Here is a 21,256-nt window from a genome sequence, read left to right as displayed (position 1 = left end):
TCTTTCTTTTTCAGGGAAGGGCTTATATGTAAAGTCCTTCCCTGAAAAGGAATGCAGGGAGCCAGCAGGTCATTGTTTTCAATGGAGCCGCCGGCAGCAGCCACGGCTCCATTGAAAACAATGCGTGCATTCCCTATGGTGCACGCATGTCCTATCTTTGCAGGCACGCACCTGCAAAGTACGGACATGTGCACACACCATAGGGAATGCAGTGTTGCAAATACAAGCGTGTTTTTGTGCATGCGTATGCACGCACCAAAACACGCTCGTCTGAACGAGCCCTAAAGCTGTATGTTCCTTTGTTTAGCTCACCAGTGTTTGTATTTATGCATGTATAGTAGGTGAGTCTCTTGACTTTTCTCCACTTTGGTGCAATGCTTTTTGAGCAACTCTTCCATGTAGACCACTGCTGACAAGACATTTCGTGACTACAGGTGACAATGCTTGTCTCCTATTTTTATTCTTATTGTATTTTCATGTATTTCTGTACAGGTGTTTCAACCCGAAAAGCCTTTTTTCTATTGTTTGTGCACAGATAATGATTTTAAGGCCCATTTACACGCAAAGGCAATCTTTCAAATGATTGAAAGTCTTAGCCATTGTTTTGCATAACATGTTAAGGTCCGTTTACATGTAACAATTATCGCTCAAAATTCGTTAAAATGATGGCATATGAGCAATAATTGTTGCATGTAAATGCTACCATTGTGCACTTTTGTCTGAACAATGATTTTTAGGTGAGCTTAAAAAACATCGTTCAGACCATATGCTGTGTTCTTCACAGGAGCTTGAGATAACATTGTATTCTCTCTGCAGCCCGTGCGAGAAAACAGATCGCTGCAGATCGCTGTGTTCTGCATGGGAGTGGTTGATTACATTGTATTCATACCGTCAGTCCATGACAGCCCATGCGAGAACAAATGAGCTATGTGCAGAGATCAGACCACTTGCTGAGTTCTGCAAGCAGCTCCCGGGCTCATTTGCATGCAAATGAAGCTGATAAAGTACTAAGGGGCATTATTGGCCATTAGTACTTAATGCAAAATGATCGCTAAAACTGTCAATCTTTCAATCGTTTGAAAGATTGTCTTTGCATGTAAATGAGTCTTTAATGGACAGTAATGTCCATTAGCACTTTATTAGCTTCATTTGCACGTAAAAGGGCCTCTGGGAGCTGTTTGCAGAGCACAGCCTGTGGTCTGAGCTTTGCACACAGCTCCATTGTTCTTGCACGGGCTGTTGGCAGAATACAATGTAATCTCTAACTCCCGTGTAGAACACAGTGTGGGGTCCCTGTTATCTTCTCTCCAGCTGAACAATGGATTTTAAGCTCACCTTAAGATCATCGTTCAACCGAATGGTGAATGATGACAGCGCTTTACACGCAATGATTATTACTCATATGCCATCATTGGAACGAATTTTGAGCGATAATTGTTGCGTGTAAATTAGAGATGAGCGAGCGCACTCGTTAAGGCATATTACTCGAGCGAGTATCGCCATTTTCGAGTACATGCCTGCTTGCCCGAAAAGATTCGGGGCCGGCGGGGGTGAGCAGTGAGTTGCGGGAATGAGCAGGGGGGAACGGAGGAGGGGGAGAGAGAGAAAGAAATCTCCGACCCCCCCGCTCCCCTTACTCTCCCCCGCTGTCCTCCGCCCCCCGCCAGCCCCTGAATCTTTTCGGGCAAGCAGGCATGTACTCAATAATGGCGATACTCGCTCGAGTAATTTGCCTTAACGAGTACGCTCGCTCATCTCTAGTGTAAATGCAGCTTAAGATGTAGACTATGAATCTTTCTGAAGAACCCTCGATCAGGATTCTGAAATAAAGCAGAAGATTGATTAGGACAAGTAGCAAATATATACTTGCCAACTCCAGCCATTGTATACATGTAGCGCAAAAGGAATAGTAAAGCCAGTCATATTCAGAGAAATTGCTATGCAGAAGCAAAAGAGAGCATTTCACTAGTTGTCACATAAATAATGAGTCATGGAATAACTGTAAAAGTAAAGTTGTTCCAGAACCACAAAAAAGCAGTCTAGAAATAAGGCCATAAATTAAAGTTTATTTTTATACAAATAATAGCCCAAATGTCTATACACATTGTCATTGAGATAATTGTTCATACAGTGGTAATTGTTTATTACATCAGCTCTAAGCCAAGTGAAACTGTATGGTCAGAAATTAAAAGAAATGAATGTAGTCAGAAATTAAAAGAGTAAGGGCTCCTTCTCCGTCACACACGTGTATGTGCGTGTGTATTTGCATGCGCCAAATTTGCACGCACAAATTGCAGGGAATAGAACCCAGTGATTTCAATGGGTTTGCTCTCATTTCCCAAATTTGAGCGCACATTTTTCATGCGCTCGAAAAACAGGATATGCTCTATTTTGTGCATTTGCAGAGTAAAAGTCTTCACAAATCTATAGGAAGTGCGCAAAGTTGCGGCTTTATGTACAAACAACACAAACAGTGATCTACACTGGCAGGCACTACCTAAGTAGTCAGGAAACACTGGCACCTTGGTTGTTTCCTTCTAACGTTTCTTAGGACCACCTTTTCTTCATTGAGTATCTTTTGTCTCTAATCATCTACGAATGAGCTCTATGTCTCTCACACACTAAAGCCTCATGAATCCGCAGCGGGTCCCTCCTGCCCTGCGGACATGAGCGCTGAAATCAGAATATACTCACCTGCAGCAGTCCGTGCGTGTCTTCCCTTCTTCGCGGCCGGATCTTCTTTCTTCGGCCCGGCGGCTGTGCTCGGCACGCCGGCTGCGTGCCGCGCGCATGCGCCGGGCCGAAGCAAGAAGATCCGGCTGGGAAGAAGGGAAGACACGCACAGCCCGCAGCAGGTGAGTATATTCTGAATTTAGGTCTCCCGAGGATCCGGAATAGAAGCCTGCGGGAGCCGTCCGCGCGGGAGACCCGCACCAAATGGACCATGTCCTGATTTTTTCCTGCACGCGGACCCGCGTCTGCAGGGAAAAATGACATTCGCAGGTATTTAACTTCCTGCGGGTGTCTAATGCATCCCTATGGGGCGCGGATCCGCGTGCGGGAAAAACGCTGCGGATTTTAAATCCCAATTTGTAAGTGGGCATGAGGCCTAAGACATAGCTAATTATTTCTCAGTAATTACACACAGTGCCTGCCAGTGTAGATCGCTGTTTGTGTTGTCTGTACATAAAGCCGCAACTTTTTAGCATTTCTGTATTAAAGGTTATATTTTAAGGAGTTTTGTCAGTGATAGCGGTTACATTTTCTTTACTCCCCTGCACCTGTGATTCCATCCACACATGGTGGATTCACTGCAGATCATTCCATCATTTGGTTCAAATTTTGATGTAGATTTTAGTGCGGATTTCACCCCTTATTTGAAAAACTGGAATTCACACCACAAATGCAGTTACAATTACCATGCAGCGGATTTAAATTCTGCATTGTATGTCAATTTCTCGTTTGATTTAGTGCAGATTTTTTTCTGCAACATGCCGACGAGATTTTTGAAAATGTAAATGCTGCAGATTTTTTCGTGGAAAATCCGGATGGCAAATCCATGGTAGATCCACCCCTTATGAGCATGGCCGAAAGTTAACAAAAGTTAAAAAAAATCAAAATGAGCCTAGTAACATTACAAAATCTCTACCTGCAGTTATGGGTTGTAAAAAGAAGAAACTAAAATAAACCGGTAATGCATGCCCAAATATGCCCAAACAGATTTTTATTGAAACTGTATTAATTACACAATTACATTATTACTTTTTACTCCTGGTGGAGTCATTGTAGAGTAAAACCAGAAATATATATTTTCATGGTTATCCGTATTCCTTTAAAATATTGTAATCTATTCTGTTGAAGAGTGACATACACCATATTTATATACAGTGAGGTAAGGAATTGACAATGTGTTTTACATCGCAAGAATGAATTTGATTTGTAAAGTTTCCATTGGCCTAGTGCCTTTACATTACTGTAGAAGTGGAGTATAAGAAGCTTATCGCTCAATACAGGTTGTGAATAGTTATTCTGGGCACTTTTGTTTCTGTTTAGAAATGATAATCACTTATTCTGTGTGGTCTCATGGTGGGAGATTATGCAGTAATACACAGGCATGAGCCAGCTGGAAGTAAAAACTGCCAATGTGGGCAAAATTCTTTTCCGGGTCTAATGTTTTGAAACTTATAATGAAATCAGATGTGCAATATTCCTTAAGGCTTCTCAATGTCAGTGACTTTCTTTTATTATTTCAGAATTTTTACCAAACTTTTTTTTTATAGCTGATTATATTATTTCGTTAAACTGAAAATAAATTGAAAACTGCGCTGTGTGAACCTGACTTAAAGGAGTATTCCCATCACGTAATGTTATGGATGGCCTAGCATTAGTATATGAAATAATATTTAGATGCTTAGGACACTTAAATCCATAGTACAGACAAGGAGAAGTCTTCTGCAAAATGTTCTCTGCACAATAGTACTCTGGGCCTTTGAGTATGAATGGAACAACTGAATAGGACTGTACTGCAATTCACTGGCAGTGGGTAGCTGTTATTCCACCCTTTAAAAAATTGAAGGAGTTAGCCCCTTCTTTACGCAGTCCCTTTATTATGATATTTGGTGGGGGTTTTGGCAGTCTAATCCCACTCATCCACAACGGATGGTATATCCTAGGTATATGGTATCACTTGAAATCTCTTTAATAGCAGTGAAAGTTGCAACAGAATGGCTATCAGGTTGCATTCTCTTTCCATTGTACAAAAAGAAAGAATCCACCTTGATGCTGTTTAGAGATAAGCAAGCGTACTCGCTAAGGCAAACTACTCGAGCAAGTAGTGCCTTATGAGAGTACCTGCCCACTCGTCTCTAAAGATCCGGGTGCCGGTGGGGGGCGGGGAGCAGCGGGGGAGAGCGGGGAGGAATGGGGGGGGGAGATCTCTCTCTCCCTCTTTCCCCCTCACTTCCCCCCTACTCACTCCTGCAACTCACCGCTCTTCCCCGCCGGCACCTGAATCTTTAGAGACGAGCGGGCAGGTACTCGCATAAGGCACTACTCGCTCGAGTAGTTTGCCTTAGCGAGTACGCTCGCTCATCTCTAATGCTGTTCTTTACCAAGACAGAAAAAGGAGCCCGCATCATTTTTGTGCCCTGTTGCATTCTGTTTTAATGGTAAATTTAGTCTACAAAAAGCAGTGACTTTCAACAGGTGCTAGAAACGTTGTGTGACCCTTAGATCTGTGATGTACTACAATTATAAGTTGAAATTACATAAAAACACATTATGTATACTGTGGCCTATATGTGCCTGTATCTAATCTTCCAAAAGATTCCACAAAGTCATTGTAAAAATGCAAAACAGGATTTACTTTATTTTAAAAAATTGTGGGTGAGTCTGAAACACTTTTCCCCAAAAAATCACAGGTAAAAACTGCACTTTTTTTGTGATGGTCATGTGTATCTTAAAAAATTGCCTTCCAAAAATTTGGCACCAGTTGTATATCTCTTTGTGAATTGGTTGTGCAAATCTACTGTGGCAGAGAGGGTCATGGTCTCAGCGCTCTAACAATAAATTTATAAAACAATTCTGTGCTAATGAGGAAACTAGTGAATCCTAGTTGTTATATGTAGAGGCCCAGGTATGAAACGATTATTAGTCAGTTCTTTTTTGATATATAGAGTTACTAAAAAAGAAATAGATACATTCAACGTTTTATAGAAACCAAAGTATTATTGATATAGCTAAAATATTTACATTTTAGTACAGTCATACCTCTATTTTCATTGCCTTCTTCTTTCGCCGGTTTCCAGTTTCGCTGATTTTTCCAGGCAGAATGTTGCCTCTACTTTCGACAGCTGCTTCTAGTTTCACTGGCGAGCCCCATGACCTCGCTGTCCAATCACAGCCATTCGTGGATTGCTCCATTCACAGCCATTCATGGATGAATCGCTGTGATTGGAGCATCCAGCATTTGCTGTGATTGGCTAAGCAGGCAGTCACTCGGCCAACTCAGCCAATCAGAGCAATCTCTTGCTGGAGGCAGGGGATTTCAATCCCTGTCACTAGCAAAATGCTCTGCCAGCTTGACAAGTGCCCAGCAGCCTGCACGGAGGTCCGGAGAGCAGCCCCGGGGACACTGACGGCACCTGGAAGGTGAGTATTGATTTTTTTTTCTTTCAGGTAGTGTAGCTAGGGTATTTAGTGCTGCCAAAAACATGGTACCAAGTTGTGCCGTGTTTTATAAAGCACTGAAACCGCTGCTCAATCATTTCAATGAGCGACACAGGGCCAAAAACGCTTGAAATGAATGGAGTGTTGTACAGCGTTTAGCTCTGCGCTGAAAAAGCAGCGCTAAATGCTGTACAAAAATGTGATTTGGTTTGTTTTTTGGAATGTCTAAAAAAAATTGGATTTGCATTGATCCCTATGGAAATAATTGCCTTGAGTTTCATTGGTTTCAAGTTTAGTCAATTGCTTTTGGACGGATTACCAACGAAAGGTTTGACTGTATATGTCTATAGGTTTGTGTGACTAAGTTACAAACTGTCTACATGTGAACCTTTTGGCAAACACCATTCACGTATCCCTCTGTTACAGGTATTTCCCAGAACTTTTCCCTTTGCATAAACAACCAGTATTCTGAACTTTCTTGCTCCACAGGCGCTCACTTGGCGCTGACATTGTGAAAGGCTACAGTCACAAAACCTGTCATTCCAATTCTATGATACTACACATATTGCATGTCCACCTGTTTTTTAACCTGGTTCTAATGATTTGGAAACTATTTATCTCTTTTATGTAATTAATACATGGTGAATAATAATTTACCAACGAAGTTACCTTTTCACCAATTAATTAGTCTTGCTTTTCCAGAATTCTGTTCTATCCACTCTCCTAGTAACTTTGGCTGCCCACCTCTGAACTCCCTCCAGCTTAGCTATGACTTTCTTGCACACAAGAGGGTATACAACATCAATCTCTGAAGCAAGAACTGGTCTTTAGAACTGCAGACAGGTCACCTTCAAAGTGCCAAACCTTTCCTTTTTAACTTTATCCCATCATCATTTTAATATTTTCACATAATCTATTTCTGTATTTTCATAATCAGAAGTAAAGCCTTTAAAAAGGTGGCTCCAGGTTGATCAATTCATTGCTTTTGGTCTCACCCAAACACTTCCAGTACAAAGAGGATTTTGTAAGAAAAACCTTGGCTAGCTAAGCATATCCACTGCTGGACTGCTGCATAATGGTCAGCACTATTTGCTTTTTGCGCTTTGCATAGGGACAGTGACACTGCTAATCAGCTGATCACTGGAGATCTGAGTGGTAGACCCCTGACGATCAATAGAAAAAAATCAAATAAGTCCCGGACAACCCATTTAACAGAAATATCACAAGGTGGTCATTCAGAATGAATGGCTGTCCATGTTATACAACGACAACTCAAGTCCACTAGAATAGTAGCTACACATATATAGCAGTTCTTCGTTCAGGCCTTATAGGGTATATGGACAGAGGTTGTCATCATGAGACAACCTCTTTAAAGAAAATGGTTCATCTTATCCAGTCATTCAATGCCAAGATACAGAGTCTGATACAGTATTCACTTGAATGGGAATGAACTGCAATATAAAAAGTGGCCGACAGAGAAGAGTGATGCTGTTACGGGAAAAAACAGACCCTTTTTTCTAAAATTTAGACAATCCTTTGAATTGCTAGTAGGCAGGTTATTGATTGTGGAGATTAATTTGGCAAAACGATAATAAGAATATGATGCTTGTGTCGGTTTCAAATTTCAGCAAAACATTTATTGTAGTTTTAGTAAAGCACAACATCACTGAAAGGAATGCAAACTATTTTAGTGCAGGCATGAAAAAGAGGCAAAAAGCATTTGATACTATATTTTGTGTTTTTTTTTTTTTTTTAATCCATATGTCTAAGCATTGTCAAGTAGCTAATAATGAAATTACATTTTCTTTTATCACAGGGAAGTCCAGGAACCCTAGGGAGCTCAGGTATGCCTGGTTCACCTGGAGTGCAGGTAATGGTCATAGTTATAACAATAGTACTAATCATAATAACATAAAGGAAATAAAGCAAAGCTCTACTGTCTTTACTAAAAAAAAAAGCTCTTTGTATATACGGGTATATCTGTACACATCAAAAAGGAACAGATGAGATTGTAAATTCACAACACTCATTTTTTCAGAGTTACAATGAGAAATAATTGTTCCTTCTAAAAGAGCTGTGGACATTGTGTGACTTCAGTTTAATTACTGCAATGTGGTCAGCCAATTGTACTAGTTATACTTTCATTGAAGACATAAGAGCTTTGTGTAGACCAGAGGACTGCTGACTCATGAACTGTCCTTTTAGGTTTTTTTCTACAGGTTTTATTAATTAAACTTTAGCTATAATAGTGCCATTCCCTAGTTGTGTATGAGGGTGCTTTCACATCTGCGCTGGAGATTCCGCTTTACTGCTCCACTGCATTTGGGGAGCAGGAAAGGGTACTCAACGCACCCGAACAATTCCGTCTTTGGATGGAACCCAACAGCACTGGGTGGACCCATTGACTATAATGGAGTCCGCCTGCTTTCCGCCCAGCTGGCCGGCTTTTGGGATTTTCAGCGATATTTGTAATGGAACCTCCAGCTAGAGGTATCAACATGGATGTGAAACCACCCATAGACATTTAATATTCTAATATGTTTATATCAATGTAACAATTTGCTAAGAAAAATGTCCATATCATCTATGGTACAAGACATTATTTTTCAATATTGATGTTCAAAAAGTTTATTTCATCGACAAATCTTGCAGATATGTTGTGCACTACAGACGCTAAATGTTCAAATGGAGAAGTATTTTAAAATTTCCTGAGACTATCACAGTAGCAGTGGTGTAATTATAGGTGTTGTAGTGATCACAGTTGCAACTTGGCCTATACACCAGAGAGATCCACAAGCCCCGCTATGTAGACTCTGCCCTTAATGATGGGGTATAGTGCTCCTGAATCGGTCTGCTCAATCACAGAGAGTATTCTGCAGACATGTAGTTGCAGCCACATGGCCGTCTGTTTTCACTACCTGCACTCATCTCTTGGGAGGGAACAGGAAGTTATAACCATGACAACACTGGAGCCTGGAGAGTAACCATTGGACCCCAAGTATACAGCATTAATCCTTATACCATCCTCCAAGAAAGATACTGAAATTAACTTTTTCACTGGCCTAGACTACCAGGTGTACTGATATTATCCTCTTTACTGCCTTATGGCCCTTTTACATGGGACAATTATTGTTCAGAATCGTTCAGACTCCCACACTTTTGTGGATATTTGAACAATAGTGGTCCCATGTGAATGCATGCAGCGACTGAACAAGAATTTTGCAATTGTTCAGTTTTTACATGCAGAGAATTGAGCAATGCGCCATTCAGTGTAAATAGCAGTCGTTCACTTCTGAATGACTGTCTGCTTACTGTGAATGGAGGCGGCACGGGGAGAGTGCTTCCCAGGTGCTCCATCTCCATTCAGGCTCCGCTATGAGCAATGCCAGTGACACTCACTCCTGTCTAGTAGCGTAGGAGCGATCATCATTGGGATGAGTGTAGGGCATCATTTGCCCAACAGCTTGTTCCATGTAAAAGGACCATTAGTCTTTCAAGAATCCTTATATTAACCCCGAGACAATCAGATATGCTAACCCACTCCAACCCATTAGATCATCAAGAATGCTGTCACTTACATTGTTGCTGCCATTGACAACCAGGAATACATTCATTAATTCCATCACTATCCTAAAATATCCTTTGTGGGGGTGGGTGGACTAAGCTGAACTTCTGTCACAGTGCCAATGAGTCCTTAGCTATGCCCTTGCACACTAGTGAAGTCTATGACCACTGATTTCCAGAATTAAACTGCTTAAAACACTAAGCACAATGCCATTTAAACCAGTAGTGTGCTTCTCACATGTATCTACGAAGCTTCCATTGTCTCTCTTAATTTCAGAGATATTTGGCCGTGCCAAATACTTTTATGCACTCTATATATTCCTTTATTCTGAAAAGCAGTAGTGGTCCCAGATCATAGACTTCCCCAACATGATCTTTTCACATGTTGTCATTTAAATATCAGAAGATTATTTGGACTGAATTTAAACTTTTAATTGTATTGTATGTTTTAAATAATCCCTATTTATTAGAAGAGTTACCTTAGACCTAATTAGATGACTTCCACACCGAAGTGATAATCGCTCACTGAATGGAAGCAGAGCAGAGATCTCTTCCAGCCCGCCTGCCTCCATTCAGAGTAAACAGGCAGTCATTCATTGATGAACGACTACCTGTTTAAATAGGCCAATAGTTGCTTGGTTTTTAGGTGAGCTAAAAACCAAATGACTCTGACAACAGTTCCCCGTAATTGCTCTGTTTTGAGTGATTACCCGGACGACTAAGGGTTTTGAGTGACTACCCGTACCCTTACAGTAATCTAATCACATATGGCCGTACTGTTGGAAACCACAGCAATCAGTGGTAATGTGTAGATGGAAATTGGCAACAAGTGTTCATTTTCTTTGCGATGTTACTGTATGGAAAATGAAGCATTAGACGTTCCACTGAAATCAGTGGGCTGCCTATGAAATACATGAATGTGCTTGGTCTTCCAAAGTAAAAGACACAGTTAACATAGATGAGAAGACTAAATGCTGAACCTCCTCTATTAACTCAGAATTACCTAGTAGAGTAGACACAAATTGGTTTTTCTAAACTGCACAACCTTCTTCAACCTTTTTAGACACAGCTTTCAATTTTTTTTTTGTAGGGAGTTGAATCATGATGTCTAGACTTCTCCTCCCTTGTCTAGTGGTTTTATATATCTCTGAAATAATAAAATTATTTATGCTATGGGTGTTATTTTGGATGAAGTGCACTTCATGCTGGTTACAGGTATTCTGATTTAATTGACCAGATGAAAAAATAGGCATAAAACAATAGTATTAAGCACAGCATATTTCTATTGGATCAATGAATTCAGTTATCATATTTTACATGTTATTTGCATTGGGTCGTACAATGTAATTTCATTGACATAATCCAGTTCCGTAACTTATTAACTATGGAAATTAGGCTAATAATGTATTTCCTATGGCATATTATCTCATTATTGTTTTAAAGCTGTTCTTTTACGCTATTAAAAGCTTTTATAACATATTTTAGGGGCCACGTGGGATACCAGGTTTAAAAGGCAACTCTGGAAGGGATGGTGAAAAGGTTTAGTATTGTTTTATTTTAAATTAAATATGCTTTTGTTTTTCAAAATATGACACTATTAGGGCTCGTTCCAATTTGTGTTGGAGATTGCCATTCCTCTGTTCCGTTCTTTGGAGCAAACGGAAATAAAAAGGAACAAAACGCTTCTATTTATTGATTTCAAAGGTTTTTTTTAAATGGAAATGTTCCTGTTTGATTCCGCTTCACATCATTTCCACTTTTTTAAATGGAACTAATAGCACCATCAGTACTGTTTTAAAAACGGAAAGGACATGAAAAGGAATGAAACAGAAACATTTCCATTAAAGAAAAACAAAAGTTTGAAATCAATGAGGAAAAAATAGAAACGTTTGATTCCTTTTTATTTCCGTTTGCTCCGAGAATGGAACAGAGGAATGGAAATCTCTAACACACATTGGAACGAGCCCTTAGCCTACCATGCTACCGGCAATTTATTTTCGAGTTGGTCTTTATCAGATTCTTAAGAAAGTTTGCTGTCACTAATGGCATAACTTTAATCAAATTCAGAATATTGCACAATATTTTAGACAAGACAGGCACATTTCAATAAAGCCTTATTGTCCGGGTACTTTCTTTGCTTGGAAAAAAACTAATTTTTGTTCCAGTACATTACTTGTAAAATAAATTGTGTATCCTCAAGTGTTTTCCCTAAAACAAGAACATTTTATACTCCATGTCTCTCATCTCTCTGCTGCCAGAACTAAATAATGATCCAGATGTAGTCTATTACAGCATATGTGGAAACATACCAGCAGGTGAAAGAAGAAATGCTCTACCACTGGTAGAATGATCAAGATATACTGTTTCAGAACTCCAACTATTTTTATTGTGTGGCTGTAAAAGAATTGTGAGAATTGTCCCCCATAGGCAAAGCGAAAATTGCAATGTCATCAACCAGTATCCCATCATGGCATATAGCCAAAGCATTTCATTACATACTTCTAGTAACATGTCTGCAAAGAACTGTTCCAAAATGATCCAGTAACAGGATTATCTTCCATCATGGTATAACATTCTTTTGAAATATTGTCTTAGCAAATAAAACTGCTACTTGTTCGGTATGCCATGTCTGTTACACTGGTGCATTCTACTGCATAATATTAATACTGAGCCATCATTTTATAACATACATGCAGAAATTCTATCTGAAGGATGTAAATATTTTTAATTGCTTCAATAACTCACACAGAGAATTATTCGTAAATTGCAGTTTTCTGTTTATGTAGGGTTCACGTGGTATTCCTGGTTTTCCAGGCCAGCATGGACTGTCAGGATCAAAGGTAAGAATACACAGATGTTTTTCCTTTTTAACTTGAATATTTATATATACTGTATATTGAACTAATTAAACTTGCAAGTAGAAATAAAGGGGTTGTACCAAGATCTGAAATTATCACCTATCCACAGGATAAGCGGTAACTTTATGATTGGTGGAGATCAGACCACTGGGACTCTTACCAGTCCTGAAAATGGAGGTCCTGACAGTTCCTGCATTAACGAAGCAGTGGATACACATGTGGACTGCAGCTCCATTTATTTCAGTGACAACACCAGGGATTTTCCAGTGCGTGTACTCTGCCATTACTAAGCACTGCTCACTACTGTCATTGAATTGGGTGCCATGATGGCATGCGTGCGCAACCTCTGATTCATTCATGCAAGGACTATCAGGACCCCCATTCTCAGAATTGGTGGGGATCCCAGCAGTTGTATCCCTACCAATCATAAAGTTATTCTTTCTACTGTGGATAGGGAATCATATTAAATCTTGGTAAATCCTCTTTAAGTTCCAATTCACCTAATTACACTAATTGCTAGAGAGTTAAAATAAAAGAACTGCATCAGATATGGAAATTAAATATTAAATTCCAAAACACGAGTTATTTAGTTTGTTGTGATTTTGATTCAAGTTCAATGCACAACTTGCCCCATAATGCAGGTCCCAGGGGGTGAACAACTGATCAATTGCCTCAGGTGCTGCTATCAGCACCTCCCACAATCAGCTACACATTACCACACAGCAGCCACTACACATGAACAGGTTGAGCTAGAAGAGCAAGGGCCCTTATACATGGAATAATTTTCGTTCAAAAAATCATTGGGTTGCACGAAACTGAGTGATAATTGTTCAGTAGAAGCACAAGTACAGATAAAATGCTCATTCATTTGCTTATTGTTGTTGTCCATTTTCTGCAGACATAAAAATCATTGTTCAGTCATTTACAAGTCATTGCATGCAGAAGGCGATCACTCAGTCTTTCTTATTCACTGACAAAGTCCCAGAAAAAACAACAATTGAATGATCGCATTGAATAAGTGAATTACAACTTTAAGTGATAATCTGCAAGTGTAAACTGACTGCACTTTTTCAGAAAGCGACTTTGTCATTGTTCGTTCCTTCCGACAATTTCTGAGTGTAAAATTAATCTTAATCTTTAATTAGTCTACAGATAAGAGTATGAGAGTTTTATTGTCTCTGGATTAATTTAGGTTCATAGAATTGGTGCTTCCACTATCCTTACACCAGATTTCTCTGATGTTGTAACCCTCTATTAATTCTTCAGAGAGATTCAATCTAGTGTTTAAAGTGTCAAACATTTTTATAAATTTGTATTCCCTGACTCTCCTTTCTCTTCGGAATTTGAAGTTGCTCTTTAATATAACAATCCTCATATGTTCTACATTGTGTCCTCAGCCACAGGTAAATTAGTCTTCTAATTGTGTGGTGATGAGACTTCATCCTTGGTTTAAGTTTTTGTCTTGTTTCTCCAACATATAGACATCCAATAGGACATTTAGTGTATTGAATCAGGTAGACAGCATTGAATTTAGAACATGTGAATGTCCCAGGGATCCTATAGTCTTGCTATTATGTGTTGGGATTTTGGAGCCTGTTTGTCATTAGGACAGATTTTGCAGCTCCTTACATTAAAGGGATAAGTTCCTTTTGTTTTGAAGCAGTAGACTTCTGGATAACGTGATAGCTTAAAGCAGGGCGCTACCCAAGCACCAATCAAGTATACCGAGTTCTTTAGTTGATTTATTTGTGTGATTCTGGTCATTGTCTTGGTGCATCACCCAAAGGGTTTTCAGCTAGAGGTCATGGACTGCTGTGCATACATTATTCTGAATTCTTTGTTCCCTCGATTGTCGCATAGTATACAGGCCCTGTGGCTAAAAAGCAGTTCTAATTTAGTTAAAAGCCCATTTACACGTAAAGACAATCTTGCAAATGATTGAAAGATTTACAGTTTTAGTGATCATTTTGCATAAAGTGTTTATCACCACCTTATGTCCATTAGCACTTTATAATTTTCATTTGCGTGTAAATGAGCCTCCGGGAGCTGTTCGCAGAGTTCAGCAGGTGGTCTGAGCTCTGCACACAGCTCCTTTGTTCTCACACGGGCTGTTAGCTAAATACAATGTACTCTCCAACTCCTATGCAGAATACAGCGTGCAGTCCCTGTTATCTCTCTCCGGCTGAACAATGGATTTTAAGCTCACCTTAAAATCATCGTTCAGGTGAAAAGTAAATGATGGTAGCATTTACATGCAACGATTATTGCTCGTACACCATTGTTTGAACGAATTCTGAGTGATAATCGTTGCGTGTAAATGGGGCTTAAGACTATGGTGTTTATGATTGTGAACTGGATAACAATCAGAAAATATTTAATTAGTAAACAATACAGAAATCTAGGTGAATTGAAAGAGTTAATTACTTTTTATTGCAACTGTATATTAAAAAAAGAGTCATTTACCTGTGGTTAAATATTTTTGTAGCCAAGGACAATGCAGAACACATAAGGGTTGTTAGATTAAAAGGCAATATCAAATCTTAAAGAGACAGAAGGGTGGAAGATATAAATTTATGTAATATCGGAGAGCTGTGTGAATGCAGGGGAGCTGATGCTGTGAAGTCAGCCCCTCCCCCATAGCTAAGAAAACCTCCTAACATTCTAGTTGCAGGAGAAGCTGAATGCCCAACAAAAAGCAGTGGATTGTAGAGAGGCTGCAATTCTGCCTTGATTTACAGTAGAAACAAAACATTTAATTGAAAGTATATAATAAGATTGATGAGAGACACAGAATATTAGATGAGCATAGGTTTTCTGAAGAGTTAGGTACACCATAACGGGCTAGTCCAGTTGTAAACTATTGATGATTTATCCCTATGATAGAATATCAGTGAGGGGTATATGACCTGGGACCTTCGCTAATCGGATGTTTGCTGGGTTAGTGTACTTGTGCACTGAGCTTATATCTGCAAGAAGCAGACAGCTCCATTCTCACCACAATGCCCAGGCTTGGTATTCTCATTCCATTCATGAGAATGGGAACTTTGTAATACCAAGTCTGACCACTATAGTGAGAATAGAGCACTCTGCGTCCTACAGAAATCAGCTCAGTGCATAAACACAGTGGCCCAGCGAACAGCTGATCAGCAGGGATTTTGGCCAGTGGACCTCAGCTAATCTACTACTGATTGCCTATCCTAAGAGTAGGCCATCAGTAGTTTACAACTGCACAAACCCTTTAAGTTACATTCATCTGATTGTGTGACATCAAGATACAACAAATATGACTTTTTTCTGATTAATATGTATTCTATATTAACAAAAACAAACTATTTACATGTTCAACAATTCTTGGCAAGGAGATTTTAGCACTGCCCATCACATATGTTAGATTAGGACTGCACAACTACTTTGACTACTGTACTATTTACTGTTGTTGGGTCATGGCAACTTGCGACTTGCAATGTGTCAGCATTCACTTAAATCATATTCCAAAAGCCTAGCCTGAAACATTGTCTTTTTGCTAGTGGAGCCATACCTAAAACCCTGGCTGTCCTTGCTGTTTCTCACTACTACCACCAAATGCTCATGTTGATATAGCTGGCCTCAGTAGACATTTTTACACTTATGGCATGTGACCACTGAGGTTAGTGTTTGGCTGTAGTGATCAAATAAATGGTGAACAGCATGTGACTGGTGTAGGAGGCTCTGAGACTGGAATGAACTGGAGAAGCGGTGCTGGAGCTCCAGGAATTTTGAAAGGTAAGTATAGGTTTTATTTCATACTTTAATTAAAAAAATATATATATGTTTTAAATTTTACTGTATTACCTTAGGGAGAACGAGGACCTAAGGGAGAAAAGGGAATTAGTGGAGTTGATGGAAAAAAGGTAAACCATTTTTTTCTAATCTACCTTTAAATGTAATTAGTGCTCCTTTTTAATTACTTGAGGAACGTACAGAAGTTTTACTCACATAATAATAATTTTTACTTTTATGAAGGGAAATTAAGAACTTCTACATATAGTCATTTCCTTTTTGATATGTTTGACTGTTTTAAATCTGTTGGATATCAACATGTGCAAAGCTTCATTCACAAGGTTGTATTATGCTCAGATCCTCACATGGCACCCATAAAATGTTATTGGTCCAGACTGTATCTCCTATTTTATACATAGGCATACAGAGATTTTTTCAAAGTTTTTTTAATTTAAATAGAGTTTAAGAGAAAGAAATTGTGGCATATTTGGCAGGATGTGCTGCTGGGATCTGTTGTACTATGTACTCCTAGCAGCACATTTATAGGTGGTTGAGGGTTAATTGAATTGGCTGTGTGTGGTACTTCCTGCTAGCCAATCTCCTGGGTCTGTGGTCACATAAAAACCCAGCTCCTGGTCAGTCGCTGGCTGGGTCCTAGGGTGAGCAGTCATCTTACTTCTGTGTTCTGTAACTTGTTATCAGTCATGTTCAACTTGTTCCCACTCTGATCGTTGTTTGCAAGTAGGTCTGTTGTGTCTTTCTGCTTCCAGTGTGTCAGTTGGTGGATCCCTGACACAGTCCCCTATGTCAGCTCTGTGGCTGACTGTCTATCCCCCCTGGTATGAGGACACATAGACTTGCTGTGAGTTTCATCTGTGTTCATGTGACCTCTGAGTCTGTGCCGGTAGAGTCCGTGGCCTGGTTGTCTGTCCTGTCGCAAGCTTGCTGTGTCATCTGTGGCCTGCTGGTTCATGTTCGTTTGTATGTTTATTTCCGGTCAGTTTTCTGTCAGCTTGCTGTGTGCCCTGTGCTCTGTCCTGTTCCTTATGCAAGCTTGCTGTGTGATCTGTGTCTTGCTGGTTCATGTCCGTTTGTTCATTTATATTCAGTCAGTTTTGTGTTAGCTTGCTGTGTGACCTGTGATCTGTGTCCTGTTCTGTTGCAGCGTTCTGTGTGAACTCTGTCCGGTTCTGCTGGACTCCTGGTTAGTGTAGGGACTAGCGGTATAACCAGTAGCCTTGAAGTTTGCCCGCTAGCTTTCACATTTTGTACAAAATGTCAACTAATACCTGGTATTTATATTCAGCTTATCATATGTTACTAGTGTTTGCATTGTGGCTGCTGTATGCTGTGTATTCTGTGTATTCTGTGTCCTGTTGTTCAGTCCCTGTCATGTGGCATGTGAATGCGTCCTGTTCTGGTGTGTGGCTCCTAGGATGAGCTAGGGCCCAGTTCCAAAGACCACTGGGCCGCCCTCTTATTGGGGCAATGTCCCAGCTTAGGTTGGGCCACTGTCATCCCCCCTGTAGCACAGGGTCAGTTGCCTAAGCCCGTGTGAATCCCTTGTGCAACCTGTGTGCGTGCATCCCTTCCGTTCACTTTTGGTCACGATTGCGTGGGCCCTGTGCTTAGTTTGGCCACACAATCGTAACAATATTCCATTATATGTCATATCATCATGCATTGCTTTTAGGGGAAAATGCAGTACCCTACAGATACAACAGAATAGGTAGTGTTAAGCTACTGTGTTACCCATTACTGTAAATGTACAAAAAGGTGTTTTTCTATTTTATCCTACGCCTTCAAAAATGTAGATTGGTAATGCACATTTTTAAAAATTGTAAAGATCCTTGACAACCCAGACAAGGCTTGGCTGTATAGCAGAGCTGATGCAGGTTTCAGCCTGACAAGGCTAGATATAGCAAGGTTGACCTAGGTTGGCATTTCATAGGACCAAAACTAAGATCAAACTGCATTAAGACTCAAGAAAATTATAAATAAAGTCTCAGGTCTGAAATTATTTATAATTTGCTTGAGTATTAATGCAGTTTGTATATATAAAATAAGTTTTATTCCTGTTTGGTGGGGTTGGGGTGACTGATGCGTTCAAAAAATCGTGTGACCGAAGCTTGTGTCCCAAAATCTGAAGCTAGTAGCGTTTATCCGCACTAGGAAAATGTCCGTCTGACCTGGGCTGAAATCGCAGTGCGCATCAAAATGCGCATGAATCTTTGAGTGGCCAGAACTTTATTGTCGTACATGAGCTACTTATGTTTCATTCTCTTTCCTAAAGTGACATACAAATACCATACATCTTTCTATGTAAACCAGGTCAATGGTAATATTCTTCAACTATATGCATATTGGATTGCTACAACTAACATATAGAACTATGACACTAGAAACAAAAAAAAAGGCTTGTTTGCAAGTTGGGGCGCAGGCATTGCCAACCTTTTAACACAATTCCTCCATTCCCAAGACCCCTTTGCCCAGAAGTTTAAGAACTCAGTAGCCCCAATAAGGACAACATCGTCAGCCTTTGGTATTTAAAACACTTTCACAGCATAGAAGACTATACACTCGTGCACATGACGGGAGTACAGTGCGGCGTGGTCGAAAATACACAATAGCAAGCAATTGCAATTCCTGCATTTTTGGGCAACATCCATCAAAACACAGAAGGCAGATAGCCGCGTTCTGCGAATCGGTGACCTATAATTTCCTACTACTTTATATTATGGTACTTGAAAATGCAATTAATCATTTATCCTTACCAACTTATATACTTGCACAGTTACCAAGATGTACTATTTTAATGCCCTCTTGCAGGACATAGCAATGGAGAGGTAATTAAACATCCAAGTACAGGAAAGTGTAAATATTTCTCAAACTTTCGATTTCCGCGATTATTACACATTTTTTTCTGTCAGATTTTTTATTTTTTGGATGAAAGTAGACAAGCTTTTAGTTTTTACCCTTGCACAATAGTTGTAATCCATAGAAATGCATTGTGTAGCAAGTACATTTAACTTCCATTTGTTTTCTAGAAATAAATATATCAGTAAGAAAAAAACACTGAAGAAAAAATTGGCATGCAAATTTCATGCAAGTTGCTGATAATAACTAGTATTCATATCATGATAATGGTAGCATAGATCTCATGCCATAAAAAGTGGTTTATTACTGTATATCACCAGCTAGTTATCACACTTCAGAAGAGAGCAAATGTGGTCCGAATTAGATCCTGTTGGCACCCTGATCTAATCAGAGACTAATAGTTGACCTTACTAAGGATAGACTCTCTGTGTTGTATGTACTATGACTAGTAATTTAAGCAGCATTTAAATGTAATTTAATTTAGACAACACTATATTATACGTAAACTGTTTTGAGAGATAATACTTAGTTTTTTGAATGATTTTTAAGCAGAGGATTGTGGAAGACATTGATCTAAAACATACTTTTAGGTTATGTCAGAACTACTTAAGAAGACAAGAAGCCTGTAGGCTTCAAAGAATGGAATGGTCTGCACAGTCTCCAGATTGAATCCTCATTGAGCTTGTTTGAGATAAACTGAACAGAAGGATGAAAGCACAGTCAGCAAGCTCTAAGTGCGGCACATTTGTGGGAACTTCTGTAACAATGCTGGGACAAAATTTCTAAAAAATATCTGAATGCAATTGTAGGAAGAATGCATCAATTGTGTAAAGCTGTTATATCAGCAAAAGGTGGCTTCTTTGAAGAGCCAAAAATCTAGATTTCATTTAGTGAAACAAAGTTAATCCATCATTTTTATTCATCCTTACTTGTTTGATTGTTCTATGCTTTCTTTGCAAAGTACATTTAAGACATTACACTGTGCAAATATCAGTAACAACTGGAATAATTGAAGTGTTCTAAAACTTCTGACTGATAGTGCAGGTGCATAGTATAAACCTAAGTATATAACTTCTTTAACAGAAACTAGTGAATGTCATTTTATATAACATATTTATCATTTAGGGAGTTAAAGGAGACAAGGGCAGTAGTGGGTCATTTGGAAAGCCTGGGAGATCCGTAAGTATATTGTTTGGATAAAATTCTAAAATTTACATATAATATTTTAGAATGAGTCTGTTTGTTTTTAACTCTCAAATTCACAATTAACAGGGAGAGCCAGGAATACACGGAAAAGATGGCCTGCCGGGATATCCTGGACAAAAAGTAATTTTCCATTATTTTTTCAAAAATAACTTCAATGATCTTAGAGATGGAGCCTGTAGAGGGGGAAAACTGGTGAAAATGCAGGATACAAGTCATATAATTGCCGCATGTACATGCAAGGCAGCTTATTCTGAAAATTCACTTGAAAAGATAGGTACACTTGAAAACAACATACATTTAAATGAATTAAAATGATGTGAAGACAGTGGCATTTGTCAAGAGGTGGGATATATTGGGCAGTAAGTGCGCAGTTAGTTATTGAAGTTGATGTGTTGAAAGCAGGAAAAGCATAAGAATCTCTATGACAGCAGCCAAATTGTGATGGCTAGATGAGTGGGTTCAAGCACCTTTAAAAAGCAGGTCCTGTGGGGTGTTCCCAATATGCAGTGATTAATGCTTATCAAAAGCAGTGCAAGGAGACAAGCAATAAACTGGCTTCAGGGTCATGGCGTCACAAATTGGTAAAAGAGTTAATGCTGGCTATGATAGAAAGGTGTTAGAACACACAGTGTATCACAACTTGTAAACTTCTAAACTGCGTATAGGGCTACATAGCCACAGACCGGTCATAGAAAATGTTGAGGAATGTTTTCCAATAGTTACAAGATGTAATATCCCAGTACAATACAAAAAGTCTGTAAATTGACAGAGAACTAGATGTTTATTGAATCTGTGTAATATAATATGGTGTTAAAATGTGCACT

General features: G+C 39.3%; 1 protein-coding gene across 1 annotated transcript in view; it reads left to right on the top strand.

Annotated features, from left to right (window-relative positions):
• The window catches only part of COL21A1 (collagen type XXI alpha 1 chain), a 294,411-nt gene that overhangs the window by 203,904 nt on the left and 69,251 nt on the right, over nucleotides 1-21,256 (top strand). The window contains exons 11-16 of the mRNA XM_066603971.1: nucleotides 7,985-8,038; nucleotides 11,218-11,271; nucleotides 12,519-12,572; nucleotides 16,427-16,480; nucleotides 20,352-20,405; nucleotides 20,499-20,552. Coding sequence (XP_066460068.1) covers nucleotides 7,985-8,038; nucleotides 11,218-11,271; nucleotides 12,519-12,572; nucleotides 16,427-16,480; nucleotides 20,352-20,405; nucleotides 20,499-20,552 — 324 coding nt within the window. The remainder of the gene's footprint in view (nucleotides 1-7,984; nucleotides 8,039-11,217; nucleotides 11,272-12,518; nucleotides 12,573-16,426; nucleotides 16,481-20,351; nucleotides 20,406-20,498; nucleotides 20,553-21,256) is intronic.

This window comes from Eleutherodactylus coqui, chromosome 1 (genome assembly GCF_035609145.1).
Source record: "Eleutherodactylus coqui strain aEleCoq1 chromosome 1, aEleCoq1.hap1, whole genome shotgun sequence".
Lineage (NCBI taxonomy): Eukaryota > Metazoa > Chordata > Amphibia > Anura > Eleutherodactylidae > Eleutherodactylus > Eleutherodactylus coqui.
The sequence above is the reverse complement of the archived record's forward strand: the minus strand, read 5'-3'. Positions and strand labels throughout refer to the sequence as shown.